At 45.2% G+C, this 16,144-nt stretch overlaps 1 protein-coding gene and 1 long non-coding RNA gene across 3 annotated transcripts; both read left to right on the top strand.

Annotated features, from left to right (window-relative positions):
- Positions 1-596: 596 nt before the first annotated feature.
- LOC147961418 (uncharacterized) lies at positions 597-1,148 on the top strand. The gene has a single exon (XM_087533798.1). It carries the CDS (start codon positions 597-599, stop codon positions 1,146-1,148), a length of 552 nt encoding a protein of 183 aa, XP_087389924.1.
- A 4,355-nt stretch (positions 1,149-5,503) lies between these two features.
- On the top strand, positions 5,504-7,148 carry LOC125520800 (uncharacterized). 2 transcript variants are annotated; one of them, XR_015610775.1, is made up of 4 exons: positions 5,504-5,730; positions 5,854-6,543; positions 6,625-6,783; positions 6,867-7,147. It is a non-coding gene; the product is annotated as an uncharacterized LOC125520800 (long non-coding RNA). The 2 variants fall into 2 exon arrangements; XR_015610774.1 differs by having other exon boundaries at positions 5,507-5,730; positions 6,625-7,148.
- Positions 7,149-16,144: the final 8,996 nt, after the last annotated feature.

Here is a 16,144-nt window from a genome sequence, read left to right as displayed (position 1 = left end):
GGAAGTGGCCTTGCCAAGTGTGTCGACAGCGTGTGACTTTCATTTGGCTGGCTAAGGGTCACAAGTATGTATGATGTGACCAACATTGGCAGTTCCTTCGTCTTGATCACCCATACAGGCAAGACGCTATGCACTTCCAAAAAGGTGTTATTGTTGATGACCCGCCACCACCTATTATGACTGGAGCCCAGCTTAAGTATGGGTTAGATGCTCTCGAGGAAAAGCTCGATGGGAAAGGTTTTGTGGGATATGGAGAGACACACCAGTGGACTCACATTCCAAGCTTATGGAGGCTCCCTTACTTTAAAGATCTTCTACTTCCACACAACATTGATGTAATGCACACTGAAAAGAATATTGCGGAGGCCTTACTCGGCACGCTCCTCGACACCGAGAAGTCAAAGGATAACATTCAGGCTAGGATCGATCAAGCCAAACTATGCAATAGGCCAAAATTAAATGTGGTGCCTCATGCAAAAGGTAATTATTGGAAGAATCCACCAGCCCCTTTCACCCCTTCAATGCCCCAAAGGAAGGAAATTCTCCAATGGATTGTGAAAAACTTGTACTTCCCTGATGGATATGCAGCTAATATCATGAGGGGAGTGAATAATATGGCTACAAAGCGAATAGGAGGCCTCAAGAGTCATGACTACCATGTATGGCTTGAGCGGATAATGCATGTGATGATTCGAGGGTATGTCAAAGAGGATATTTGGCGAGTGCTGGCGGAGTTGAGCTACTTCTTCCGTCAGCTTTGTGCCAAAGAACTAGATTATGAAGTGGTTGCAAAGTTGGAGGAACAAGCACCTGAGTTGCTATGCAAGTTAGAGATGCTATTTCCGCCAGGTTTCTTTAATCCGATGCAACATATGATCTTACATCTCGCATATGAGGCTAGAATGGGAGGACCTGTGCAGTTCCGATGGAAGTATGCACCTGAACGGGAGTTCAAGCATCTTCTTGGGAAATGTAAGAATAAAGCCCGCATTGAAGCCTCCATAGCCGAGGCATACCTGAAAGAGGAGGTGGCCATGACCACGACAAAGTACTATCATGACAGTATTCAGACTAGGTTAAATCCAGCTCCTCGTTACAATGAAGAACCCACCAGTAATGTTTCCGACCTTACCCTCTTCGAAGGCTAAGGTGGCAAAGCAAGTGGACCGAAGCCCAAGAACTTTTCACCTACTGAGTGGTCGACTATTATGATCTATGTCTTGACCAACATGGAAGAAGTGCAACCGTACATAAAGTAAGTGTAGAACACCTTTATTGACAACTACTCACTAGTCTTGAGTTCTAACTCGAATTCTTCCTATTGCTAGGGAATTGTAGAACGAATTCTGGAAGCTACCACGGCCTCCTAGCGACGAAGAATCAGCAGACCTTCTTGAAGATACCAATGCTGATGGCGGTTTCATTTCTTGGTTCTCAAGAAAAATAACTTTTCTAACTTTATGTTACTTCAAGTTGATCTTACTTGCTTGTAATGCTTCCACTAATGAACCAGACAATCTCCTATTAATTTTGTATATGCATATCAGGAGGTTGATATGGATGCCAAAGTGAGAGAAGTAGCCGAAGGTTTTGAATACGAGGCCAAGTCATGTAAGGCTTACGACATGAATGGGTATCGCTTCCACACTGATAAACACACGCGTGAGAGGCTCAACCGAAGGTCAATAAATAGTGCGGTCTATTGTCTAGGGACAGATGGACATCACTACTATGGAACCATCGAAGAAATTTATGAGTTGAAGTATTGTAGTTTACAAGGAGTGAAGCCCATCGTATTCAGACGCAGCTGGCTCAATCCTGAGAAAGTGAGATGAACCCCTAGTATTGGCTTTGTCCAAGTTGAACGAGCATCAAAATATGCAGGAAATGATGTCTATATTATGGCTCAACAGGCTACACAAGTGTTTTTTCTCCCATACGCGTGCACATCTACAGAATATATCGATCTCTTGAAGTGGGATGTCATGTACAAGGTACCCCCGCGTATCAAGGTACCTACCCCAAACAAGGATGATTACCATATAAACCCTAACACATACGAGGGAGAGTTCTTTCAAGAAGCAGACACTGACGAAGACGAAGATGATGCAAAGGAAGATGATGGCGTGCATCACGAACATGATGCTATGGAACATGAGGCCATGGATGACATGGAAGTACATAATGCAGAGGACGAATACGAGGATGTTTCCAACCCTCGAGATTTGGCATTACTTATGCGATGGCACATGGGGATAGATGAGGATGAGGGCCCCCTGAAGACTTCCAGGATGAATGTATGAACGGCCGTGATAGCGATGATGAAAGCCCTGATCCAAATGTTGCACCTAATATTGACCCTTATTTCTAACAACTCCATGTAATCGTGTGAGAACTCTATGTATGTGTGTCACAACTCTATGTATTCGTGTGTGTAACAACTCTATGTATTCGTGTGTGCAACAACTCTATGTATTCGTGTGTGCAACAACTCTATGTATTTGTGTGTGTAACAACTATATGTATTATTGTGACGATTCCATTTATTCTTCATATGTGATATATTTATTGTATTTACATCAAGTTGTATCATCTGTACTAACTAGTTTGTTCTTCTTCATATCAGGTGATTGAAACATGACAGGTAGCAAGAAGATTCCAAAGGAAAGTTTGAAAAAAGTGAATGATCTATACAATGATCAACCTGCTCGACCAGTGAAAGCGGTGGCCGCTCCTTCATCGGTTGCCACAATCGCCAAGAAGGCCAAAGGCTTGGCGGGTCTAGACACCCGTCCGGCAAAACGTGTGAAATAAGGTCGAGTACCACGCGGGGGAGGAGTAGGAGACGGACGAGGAGGGGGAGTAGGTGAGGCAGGAGGAGGAGGCGGACGAGGAGGGGGAGTAGGTGAGTCAGGAGGAGGAGGCGGACAAGGAAGAGGAGTAGGTGAGGCAAGAGGAGGAGGCGGATGAGGAGGGGGAGTAGGTGAGGCAGGAGGAGGAGGCGGATGAGGAGGGGGAGTAGGTGAGGCAGGAGGAGGAGGCGGACGAGGAGGGGGAGTATATGAGGCAGGAGGAGGAGTACGTAAAGCAGCCCGGAGTAGAGCACCTCTTTCTTCTCCTCGACCCTCTGATGCAGTGCTTCACTGTGCTCAGGAGGAGGAAACAGAGGATGGGGATGAGGCGTGTGAGGAGGAGGACGAGGAGGATTTTGCGGAGGAGGTGGTGGAGGAGGAGGAGGAGGAGGAGGAGGAGGTGGTGGAGGACGACGCCGCCGAGAGGAGGCTGGTTGTTCATCGGGTTTCTGAGGGTGGGGGTGGACCCTCATGGGTGACAGAGCACCACGAGGTGAGCGTTTCGCAACTGAGCAGTTCGACTATCAGCACTACTTCCAGAGGGAAAGTGTGGCTGCAGGGTCCTTCAAAGCTTCCAAGACGTCCATATGTGCATAGAGACGTGTTGATTAAACCAATGGGAGAGAAGTAAGTGGTTATCTCGACTCATCCCATATAAATTGTACCTTTTGTCATTTCCTCACATATAATATGACTTCACTCTTCGAAATGCAGAAGCTTAGTAAAAGGTGGTGAGAGGCGTCTACCATGGTCGCCGAGTGGCATCATTGGGGGTCTTTGTAGGTTAAATTATCCTGGACTGGTCACTTTGCCGAACGGTATCATTGAGCCAGCTTGGTCATGGGATCACTACAAACTTGCATCGGATTTCCTAGATATGCGTTAGAGGGTTTATGATAACAGAGCCATGCGAGTGGTCAACGATTTCTGGGTAAGTCCTTTCAAACACCTAAATGTCAATACCAAAAGGTTTAAATTTGCCATAGTCATGATTTAACCCACCTCACATGTATGCATGTTTGTAGGATTTCTATACATGCGTTGAGGGTCAGAAGGATCGTGCAAATGTGGTTGTTGAGAATATTGCCAAGAAACTAGTCCACGACATGCACTATGAGGAGCGCGTCTGGTTAGTGGTCAAGTATCACGCGGACTATCTCAACCATAGGATTTCCAAACAGGAGGCTCGAGGGACGCATCTTTCACGGGACAATTACTTCAAGGCAAGTGACGACGGATGCTTGTTATTCCCTACATTACCGCAAAATTGGAATCCTTACTAAGATGTATTTCTTTAATTTACAGGTGATTCCTCGGTGGTGCGCTGAAAAACGTCCGTGCTGGGAGAAGATCGTCAAACGGTGGACAGATCCAGGGTGGCAGGATGAACACAAAGTAATATCTGAACGACGTAAGTTGATGGGGGTCGAGGACACCGTCAAGGCAACCTCACCATCCCAGGTGTCGTCTCAAAACATGTAGGCAACCACATCCTTTTCTTTTCATCATGTTCTCCTTCATTTGTGAGCATTCCCTTGATTGTTTGGATCGCTTTCTTTTGTAGAAAGAAGACACTGGCAAGGATATCACTTACTTCGAGGCATGGAACATCAAACGTACCAAAGACAACAAGGAAAAGGATCCTCTCCACCCGGAAAGGGACTGGATCAGCTCTAAAGCTCGGTCAGATGGAGAGAACTACACCAAAAAATTGAAGGAGACGTACGGGCCTGACGTTGATCCTCATGTGCTACCGTTTGAACCTCTTGTGGCCATTGCCGCGGCAGGCGGTAGACCGAATGGCCGGATGGCGGTTCACCTCGATTCTGTCATAACCTCCTCCCACTACTGGAATCTGCCATTTTGTCATCCGCCACCTCTTTGTCGTCTGCCAGCTGACGGCAAAGAGGCTCTTTGTCCTCTGCTTTGGTAAAGCAGACGGCAACCAACAAGCTGATGGCAAAGAGAGTCTTTGCCATCAGCTGGCTCTTTGTCGTCTGCCAGCTGACGGCAAAGAGAAAAAGGCAAACGGCAAAGCGCCTAGTGGGCCCCACGGGGCATGGCATGGCTAGGTCAACTTCTTTGCCGTCTGCTAGCAGACGGCAAAGAGGTCAACTTCTTTGTCGTCTGCTAGCGAACGGCAACGTCCCTCCTTTGCCGTCTGCTAGATTCTTTGCCATCTGCTGGCAGACGGCAAAGAGGTGGTCTATCTTTTTTTGCAAGTAATAAAAAGCTGTTGCCCCACCTCCTCTCTCTCTCCGCCCGGCCCCACCTCTCTCTCTCTCTCTCTCTTCCGTCTCTCTCGCGCACCGCAAAGAAAAGGCATAACACACAGATGTATCAACCTTTCGATTTTTTTGAAAATCTAAACAAGGTCAAAAGAATATGAAATTTGGCACGGTATTGGTTCATAAGTCCTAGAAGACGTGGAAAAAGTTTAATAAAATTTACTAAATTTTTGCATGTCTGTTTTATCAAAAGAAATAGGATGAACAAACACAAATCTTCTGCTTATTTCCTATTGGTTGGAACCTTTTTCCTCAGGATTGATGACATGGCAGGGGCATCCACCCCAACCACGCATCGCACGCACCCATCGTGCGTGGGGCCCTCAGCATCGCTCGCACGCATCGCACAGGGCCCTCTCCGTCGTCCCTTATCCACCCCACCCCATGTTCTCTGTGTCTCTATCTCTCGCACCATTCTTTCTCTCATCGGCGCAACCAGCTCGCCCGCGTACTGGTCCTCTTGCCGGAGCCACCAGCCGCGGGTCCTCCGGCCGGCGAACCCTCCGCCACCGCCGGCAGACCTCCGGCCTCCCCTTCCTCTGCTTTGCCTCCTTCGGCACCCTTCTTCTCCCGCTGCAACGCGCCACAAGGTCCGATCCACTCGCCGGTCACCAGCCTTGGTCCTCCGGCCAGCGAACCCTCTGCCGACACCGGCAGGCCCCCGGCCTCCCTTCCTCTGCTCTACCCCCTCTCTGAATCCTCTCTCTCTCCAGGAACCAGCGGGGCAGACGGCGCGAGTAGGGCACGGCCGCTGCGGGCCTGTGCGGGCAGGGCGGCCAGCACGGGAGGCCGCTACGAGCGACGCGCAGGCGGGCGGCGGTAGCAGGGCGCGGGCGGCACGAGCAGGGCATTGCCGGCGCGGACAGGGCGGCCAGTGTCCTCCGTTCGACTCCGATTGCTGCTGTGGACACGACCAACAAACACGAAACTAATGATGAACGTACGGACATGAATTGGACACAAACATGAAACGGACAGACATGAATGACGAACAGCGGCGTGGCTTTTGTAGCGCGTTATTTTATTTTTTTAATTTTAATCCCATTTTTTGACGTCTGTTGTACCTCGGCTGACGGCAAAGACCGCCGTTAGCCACCTAACGGACTAACAACGAATTTATTGTTGTCCGCTTTCTTTGCCGTCCGCCGCTGATGGCAAAGGCCCCTTTGCCGTCCGCTTCAGAAATCAAACGGCAAAGAAGGTCGTTACCGATCCTATCATTGCCGGCGCCTTTTGCCGTCCGCCATCCATGCCTTTGCCGTCTGCCTTGGTGGACGGCAAAGTAGCTGACTGCTGTAGTGTCCCTTCCGAGAGTCAACACGCTCTGTGCTATGAGTACTGGCTCTACTCCTACCGTAGAGCGTCACGTACCACATTCCGTGAGCATTATTGAGGATATTCAGGTCGGTGCTTCTTCATTGATCCTTCATGGTCCTACATTTTTGCATTTTAACATGAATGACATTTGCATTGCCATATTGTAGACTCAACTGATTGACACCGAGAAATAACGAGATGAAAACTGGGCCAAGCTGAAGGCACAAGATGATCTAGTGAAGTCTTTACAACATATGGTGGCCAATCTTTATTCCATGCAAGGCCAACCAGTGCCAGAGATGCCACCGACGCCAGAGTGGAACATTGTGAGTTTCATTCAAACTATTTCTATCACCATTTTCGGCATTACCATATGCATTCATCTCACTATTGGGTCAATCCATCACAGCTGAACCCATCACAAGGGGCGGACAATGTTCCGGTAGTTCCACCTCAAGTTGGTGGAGTTGGGGCAGCAAAGGGAATGATGCCTTCTAATGTTAATGTTATCACTCCGGTTGATGGAGTTGGGGCAGCAAACAGAATGATGCCTTCTAATGTTGGTGTTATCACTCCGATCTCCAAAATCGCGTGAACTTCATGTTATGTTATGTTTGAAACTGTTCCTTGTATGTTGAGAACTCTTGCATCGTGAGACTTGTAAATTTGTGGTCTATTGCTTTTATGCACTATTGCTTTTATGTGTAATGTTTTTCAGAATCAATCATTGCTTCTTTTGTTCGGTGATGGCTATATGTGACATGTTCTATGTGTGATGAACTATATGCTGTTGTATATGTTTCACTGCAGGAAAGAAATACAAACAGGAAAAAAAGGCTCCTGGGCACACCATTGCCGAGGGCGGCTCTCAGCAATGACTGTGAAACTGGACCAGAATGCACCCTTTATCGAGAGGCCACTCGGTAAAGGATAATAACATGTAGCCCTCCTAGCTACTTTCCCGAGAGGCCTCTCGGTAAACGAAAAAGGATTGCCGACGGTGGCTCTGGGCAAAGTATTTTCACGGCTTTTAGGAGAAGTGACATGGCCCTCCCCTATTGGCTCAGTTTGCCGAGAGCCATACTCGGCAAAGATAGAGTTTGCCGAGCGTGCCTCTCGGCAAAGATGGCCCTCAGCCTGTTTCTCCTAGCCCCATGTGTCGGAAGCTGACACGTGTCAGCCTGCTACTGGCTCCCTTTGCCGAGAGCGGCACTCGGCAAAGTTGGCACTCGGCATGTTCGCCTGGTCCCACATGTCAGGAGCTGACACGTGTCAGCCACCTACTGGGTGGCTTTGCTGAGAGTGGCCCTTGGCCTGTTCGCATGGTCCCACATGTCAGGAGTTGACACGTGTCAGTCACCTACTAGCTCTCTTTGCCGAGAGTGGTACTCGGCAAAGAAGGCCCTCGGCTTGTTCGCCTGGTCCCGCATGTCAGCAGCTGACACGTGTCAGCCACCTATTGGGTGGCTTTGCCGAGAGTGGCTCTCGGCAAAGTTGGCACTCGGCCTGTTTGCCTGGTCCCACATGTCAGGAGCTGACACGCGTCAGCCACCTACTGGGTGGCTTTGCCGAGAGTGGTTCTCGGCAAAGTTGGCCCTCGGCCTGTTCGCCTGGTCCCACATGTCAGGAGATGACATGTGTTAGCCACCTACTGGCTCTCTTTGCCGAGAGTGGCACTCGGCAAAGAAGGCCCTCAGCCTGTTCCCCTGGTCCCACGTGTCAGTAACCGCCGTCACCGTCTGCTATCCGTTGGCTACTTTATTTTGCTGAGTGGTACTGTTTGGCTCTCGGCAAAGTCTTTGCCGAGTGCGCGTGTTCTGGCTCTCGGCAAACAGGTGTTTGCCGAAGAGGTGTACGCCGGGTGGCTTTTGCCGAGGGTGACACTCGGAAAAGGCTTTGCCGGCGGTTTTCGGCCCTTTGCCGAGTGTCCGTGCCCCTCGGCGTAGCCCAGAATTCCAGTAGTGTACAATTGTAGACTTAGCAAGCGCGAGCATGGACAGACCCTCAGAGTTTTCTATTACCTACTAATAAAGTAAGGTGTTTTTCTCTGATTTTTTCCTTTGTTCACCATCAAAAGATTTACTTTTTCTATTCGAGGTCGTACTAAACTTTCGTATGTCCGTCTGTTAGCAAAGGAAAAACGATTTAGAAAGAATTCCGTATGTGGGCCGCACCCCCTCCGGTCCAGTATAGTCAGCCCACTATTTTATGTCCACACAGCAATAAAAACAATCCTATTTCCCGCTCAACGCGGCAAATAGTTTCGGCTACTTAGAGGGCGCGCAAGACTCGACGGCCCATTTTTGTTTGTGTTCTATTACAAATTTCCTTTTTCTGTTTCTTTATTTTTTATTTCCGGCTTCTTTTTTATTTTTCCCATTGCAAGTCTATTTTTTCATTTTTTCTGAAATTCACAATTTTCAGAAAATGTTAGCAATTTCAGTTTATATCTAAAATTTCGTAAAAACATACAAATTACAAAACAGTGTTCTACTCTAAAAAACGTTTGAATTTTTTTATTGTGCAAAATTTTCTTCAAAATTTTAAAAATATTCACAGTTTTTCTAAAATATTTGTATTTTTCAAAATTGTTCAAGATTTAAAGAAATGCATTTGAAAACTTTATAAATTTCAAAATTATTCCTGTTTTAGCGACATATTGAATGAAAATAATGTTTGCATTAAAGAAACACGTTTTCCAAAATTCTTCTGCATGTCTAAAACATGTTCCTGTTTTAAAAAATTGTTCACAACTTAAAAAATGTTCATATTTTTATAAGAAGGTTCATGTTTTTGAGAAATGTATGTGAATTTCAGGAAATATTCCCTTCAAATTTTTGTTCTAGCTTTGTCCAAAAATGTATGTAATTTTCAAAATATTGTTCATAATTTGGAAAATTGTTCATGTTTTCAAGTATATTTGGTAGTTCATGTTATGAATTCCAAAATTGTGATCCTATTTAAAATATGTTTGAAATTTTAAATTTTTGTCATTCTAGTTTTTATAAGAGTTTAAAAATTGTTCCCATTTTTTGAAAAATGTTTGGGTTTTTCAAAGTTTGTTCAAGATTAAAAAATGTTACAAATTTGAAAAATATACTTGTTTTAGTGATATGTTCAAAAATGGAAAATAATTTTTGCATAAAAAGACACATTTTGTAAATTTTTCTATATGCTCGAAACATGTTCCCTTTCCAAAAAGTGTTCACAACTTAAAAGAACGTATGTTTATAAAATGTTCATGCTTTTAAGAAATGTTTGTGAATTTCAACAAATGTTCCGTTCAAAATTTTTCTTTGTCTTTTTTAAATTGTGTGGAATTTAAAAAAAATGTAATTCAAAAAATTGTTCACGTTGCCATGTATATTTGGCATTTCATAGTTATCTGCTTCTGAAAAGTTCAAAAAAAGTTTCAAATCTAGCATTGAATTATATTCTTTTATATTCACGTTAACCATTGGTTAGTAGAACACGTTTGTTTGAGTGGCTTGCAACATATTTTTTTTCGAGAATCGAGTAGCTAGCAACATATGGTCGGGTCTTTGAGCTCGTGAGTTCGATCGCTCCCATACTGGGACTGCTCAGCATCCGGGGCATCGAGCTAAGTCGGCTTGTTCAGAATAAGGGACACCATAAATTATTGACAATGGTAGCTTCCATGTGCCAATAAAAGAGAATATGCTGGTTAATTATAATTGAAAAAAAAATATGAGCACGTGCCAACAAAAAAGAATATACTGGTTTGTCTCTAATTAAAGAGTGCTATGTTGAACTAGAGAATACGGACATGTGGAGGTCTTGATCCATTCTTATATGAGATAGAGGCATATAATTTTATTATCCCGTTGCAATGCACAGGCATGTGTGTTAGTGAATTCTGATATAAATTGTTAGGAGTGCCTAGAACTATTCATCTAGATGAGATATAGTTTGGTTTCATTCCGTGACCAGATGGCATCACATGTGTTTTTGGAACACACCACAGACGCAAGTGCTCATATACACCCGCATACACTCACTCCTATGAACGCACACACGCACACCCTATCCCTATGAGCACCTCCGAAAGACTGAGCCGACATATCATCTTAAAATTTACGAAGACATCGTAGGCACCTCGTAGTCGACGGGAACGTCTCCTCCCACTGAATGCGCATTGCCGGAAATCTTTAAATAAATTTAGAAATAAACGCGACCACCAGGACTTGAACTCTAGTGAGTTGGGGATACCATAGTCCTTCTAACCATCCAACCACATGTTGGTTCGCATGGCATCACATGTTTGTTGTGTTGTTTTGGATGTAGGCTAAACTTAATTTGTTTTTTTAGAGGAATGCCCTTGGGCGCACTTTATTAACACCAAACAATCATTACATAAGTATCTCCTATTCAGCGCTTTAAGCATGCATTCCTGCAAATAGGCGCGCACACCCCTTCCTTCTTTCGCTACTAACGGGCTGGTCCATCTCCCCTTTGGTTACATGTTTTTTATACCGCAAAAAATGGTACAGGAGGGAGAATCAAACCAGCGACCTCCTGCATCAAGGGACGCTGCACTAAACACAATGCCACCTAGCCCACTGTGATAAGTTAAATCTTTTCCTATCCTGTCTTCTTTCGTCTTTTCTTTTTCCATTTCCTTTTCCCCATTTTCCATTTTTTTGTTTTTTGTTTTACTCTTCTTCCTTTTTCAAATCAATTAACGTTTTCATTTGTTGATGAACTTTTTTGAAAAATTATGAACTATTTTTCAAATTTGATGAACTTTTTTACAAATTTGACGGACTTTTTTCAAAATCGAAGAAATTTTTTAATTTTTTTATGAACTTTTTTTTGGAAATTGATGAAATTTTTTCAAATTTGATAAACTGGTTTCCAATATCGATGAACTTTATTTTCAAGGGTGTGTTGTGCTGAGGCCCCAGCAGAACTATGTTTATGTTCTTTCTCGTTATTTGAACTCTTTAGTATGTACAGTAGTACTTGTACTATGTCTTAATACTGTTCTTCTTGCAGTTGGTACTACTGCTCGTATCTTCGTGTTCCTACTGTACTTAATACGTTCGTACTAGTATAATTTGGGTCAGTCGATTTGTGAAAGAAGTTCGACAGAGCTAAGGAAGAAGACGATAGAAGAGGTGGAAGAAGCCCTTCTAGCCATCCATGTTGCATCAAACGGCTCACATGATTCGACTGACCCAAATTGCTCCTTCAGATTGCAGGATCCACGTGGCATTCAAGGTCTCGAAGGTAGATTCCGCGTTTGCACCCGGTTTGTGGGCTCGACGCACGCACGACCGGCTTCCGCCGCGACAGCCACCATGCGCGCCTCCTCCACGCGGGTGGAGACGACAATGACACACTAGTTCCTCCTCGCTGGCGTGCTGGAGCACGTGCTCGTCCTCATCTTGGTACGCTGCATGCATAGACGCGGCTCCACCAGCTGCTCGCGTGCTTGGCAGCGCGGCGGCATCGCGAGGAGGGACTGCAGACGACGTGAGCGTGCGAGCCTTCGGCTTCATGGCACAGGGATGGCGGCAACACGGCGGTGATGGGCGAGAAATTGTTGGCCGGAGCAGGCGGGCGCCGGCATGCACAACGGCGGCGGCGGCATATTGATGAGTGCGCGTGTGGGAGCTTACTTTAATTTTATATACAAGGTTGGTCAAACTTAAAAGAAAACTGTACTAGTACACGTAAACATTACACTTAGGCAGCGCTTTTATTAGTTAGTACCACAGCCACGATACGGAATCCTGTGCAAGCGCGTGAACCGCGGCCGCGCGGTCGATCGAATGGTGCGTCACCGTGTCGCGCTCGAAGGACATCCACCGAACCTTTTTGTGTGAGTGAAAACAATCCTCGAATATTACTCAACTTTTTTTCCTGTGAAAGTTCTTGACGCTGCAATATTTCCATATATTTGAATTTAGCTCCAGTTCGTGTTTATTTGGATTTGGACGTTTTAGGTGCGCCCTAGTTTTTTTAATACTGATTTTGTGTGTGTGATTGAGAGAGAACGTGTGTATGTGTCCATATGTGTGTTGTGGCGGAAGGGCAATGTGGAGATGGTGTGCGTGTGATACAGACATAGAGAGGTGTGAATGTGCAAATGATCATGCATGAGTGAGACATAGACAGATGCCGATACGTTGTGTATACATGAGAGAACGGTCTTCTAGTTTACCTGTGTGTGTGTGAGAGAGAGAGAGAGAGGGAGAGAGAGACAGAGAGAGGAGCATCCGTAACACAACAACCATCTCTCTCGATTCGTCTGTCCCTCGCACGGTCACATGCAACACATGCATCAATGCGCACATTTTGACACCCTCACCCGGCCCCTGCCCACCTCAAGGCCCGCACAACCTCTTCGTGAATACCCATTTCTCTCAGGTTGTTTTCTCTCAATATCGGACACACACACACACAGACACACGCAACACAACACACACACACACACACACACTCCCCCGAGCACACAATTCATCCCCATCCAAGGTTATACGGCAACCACTCTCGCTTGTGCTTCTTTGCACCCCAACATGCACAACACCTCAATCTTCAAAGAGGGCATCGAGCAGATCGAAGACGGCGACCACACCGCGCTAGAGAATGCGAGGTCATTTGGAAGTAGGGTGATGTGACGACGGCTGACTGACTCCTCCCCCCACCCTCTCTCTCTCTTGCACAAAATTACCAATCCCTCTCTCCCCCGCACAAAGTTGTCAATCCCTCAACCCATGAGATCCTTCCCCTCTCGTCCATGTTTTTCCAGCTCTCTCATCAAACATGTTGTCTCTTCTCCTTCCACGCATACAGAATCCAGATGCACACGCATCTCATGTATATTACATGTATCCATCTTTCTCACAGACCTAACTTCTTCCTCTCTCTTTCTCTCTCTATCTCTCTCTCTGTCTCGTTAGGTTTGTCTCCTACTCTCTCGTCCACATACATACAATCTTTCCCGCCCTATCTGCTCCATCTTCAAAAGCTCTCTCTGCACGTTTCATTCACACATTGGGATATGTCAAAATGTTGCTTCTATAATGGATGATGTAGAGTTATGGTTGTTTTTGTTGCATCCTACAAAGTAATAACTATGAAATGCATTTAGATTCTCATTTGACTGAGATTATGTGAGTTTGAGCATGTTGTGAAGTACTATAGACCTTGTATACATCTTGGAATTCAACAATGATTGTAACTATTGAATTGTATAGACCATTACACTCGAAGTCAATAGCCTAATATATTTATTTCACAATTTCAAAAAATGACTAGTTCACTACAAACTAAGAAAACAAATGTGTACTCCCTCCGATTTTATTTAAGTCCGCGTATTAGCATTGGTCAAAGTCAAGTTTTTGTAAACTCTCAGAAAGCTTATAACAAAAAATATTAACATATACAATAACAAATAAATACCATTAGATTCATTATTGAATGTACTTTCACATCATACATATTTGTTATGGTAAATGTTTATATTTTTCTATAAACTTGGTCAAACTTTAGGAAGTTTAACTTCGGTCAAACCTAATATGCAGAGTTTACTACTACTACTCGCTAGTTGCTTAGCCGAATCACTCAACACGCCACACGGGGAGTCCAGTGTCACAAAATTTTGGGGTCGGCAGGAAAATCTCCCGCGACCCTGATTCGAGCAGTGGGAAGTTACCATCATAGCCTTGGAAACAGGCCTACGGATGACGCTTGGTAGGGGGCTGTTTTCGTAACTTCGGGTTCACCCTACCCAGCCAACCCCACCCCGGCACCCAGAGTAGTACACCAAAATACTCCCCATTTTCTATCCCCACCGCAAAATAGACTTCTCCACGGCACCGCAGCCTTCGTGCTCCTTCCCTTTACATCGGCGCACTCGTCCACCGCAGCGCATCTGCCTCATCGATGACCTCGTACGCTGCACTAGAGCCGGTCCACCGTCATCGTCGTACGTGGAGCCTCTTCCCCGGCATCGTATTCCACAGTCTCGGATATGCTTCCCGGAAGCCAACGCCAAGCGCAGACGTACCACCGTCGTGGATAATGAACTGACTCCCGTTGCCGACCATGAGTCACAGAGGCCGCCGCGACCATCGTTCTCCTCCTCGATTGGTAATGTGTGTATTGAATCACTTAGCAGTACATGTGCAGTTCCAATTTTGTTCATGCCTACCCTTCAAATTTCTTGGGTGCTATTGTTCCCGTAAAAGTAATTGGTTATAGCCTCCATTGTCCAACAGAATATCAGCTTGTAATTGTGCGTCGACCCTGTATCGCGCTGTGCTTGGGTAGGTTTTTCATCTGCAACCAGTAGTGTGGAAAATGATGGAAAGTTTTTTAGAACTAGCAAGATGCCCATGCGTTGCACGCATCAAGATGCATTTGTATGAGTAGTTTATCTTGTGGGAGAAAAGGATGAACGAGGGAAGGCCTTATTTGCAAATCCGGAGAGGGGTATGGGTATCTTTTTGCAAAATTCCCATTTATTTCCTTCCTACCTGTCAGATATAAATCGGACGGCCTATATTGCAAGAAAAAAAGTCTAGAGAAAAAAAGTAGACAGTAAAGGAAGTAGAGATAAATATTAAATATAAAATAAATATAACAGTAGAGAAGAGAGTAGAGATAGCATGTTGAGATTTTTAAAGTGCCGCGCGTTGCGATTCTGTTGGAGATGCTCTAACATGGCAGACGAGTGCTTTAATGTTGCCCACAAGATGCGCGAGTATTCCTAGTAGTATATTTTTCTTGCCATGGTGAGATTTTAAAACCACGAGTGCGAACATGCAGAGGAGCAATGAAGACCAAACACGGGATATTCCTGACATCTTCAAGGAGCGTGGCAAGTTAAAGAGGAGTTGCACCGAACCTGTAAAACGAGCTTTGGTAAGTAACACCCTTTCAATTACTTTCGTGTAGCCTCGTGTTCTTTGATGTGTATATGGTGTAGTTTCTGTTTCTCTTAAGCGTGGTGTTCTTCGATGTGTAATAAGAAGAGTCTTAATCGTCCTAATGCTTTCGTGTTTAGCTTGATGTAGGAAGTGGGTGTTCTCACCTTGTAGTCTGTTTTTATTTTTTATTTCCTTTTGAATTCACTTCTACGAGTTCTGTTTATCTGGCTTCTACTAAATGGATCTAGGTTGCTCTGAGTATTGATCTAAAAAATAAGTAACTTCATGTCAGGATGCAGTTCCTGGGAGGAGGGAAGTATGGTCAACCTCGATATCATGTTTCCCAAATGAGGCTGGATTACACACAAGGTGCTAGTTCCCTAATGATGCTAGATTAGACACAAGGTGCAAATTCCCAGATGATGTTGGATTACACACAAGCCAGGTGGAGTCGTCAGCTGTTCGTGTCTTCATGGCATTAGTAAAGGCTGAAAGAAAGCGTGCAGCAGCCCTTGAGAATGTAGATGAGTTCCTGAAGAAGCGAAAAGAGCAATCAGATGCTCTCTTCACCCAAGCCAAAGAAGAGATGGAAGAAGCCAGAAATAAACTAGTAGAGGTAGAGCAGGCTAGGCGTCTCCTGTTATCTAAAACTGTTGTCAATACAAAATTTCCTTCATAATAGCTAGGTTCAAATGTTTATCCAGTCAGCATGCCTGTTGTGATGTCCGTGCATCTACTGATGTGGCACAAAATGTATTTTTTCAGGTCATGTAATAATAGCAATTACTTT

Source organism: Triticum urartu, chromosome 7A (assembly GCF_056163025.1).
Source record: "Triticum urartu cultivar PI428250 chromosome 7A, HENAU_Tu73, whole genome shotgun sequence".
NCBI lineage: Eukaryota > Viridiplantae > Streptophyta > Magnoliopsida > Poales > Poaceae > Triticum > Triticum urartu.
The sequence above is the reverse complement of the archived record's forward strand: the minus strand, read 5'-3'. Positions and strand labels throughout refer to the sequence as shown.

Bases quoted from the DNA above. Each gene is read 5' to 3' on its own strand.
- LOC147961418 (XM_087533798.1), top strand. From the start codon at position 597: ATGAGGGGAGTGAATAATATGGCTACAAAGCGAATAGGAGGCCTCAAG.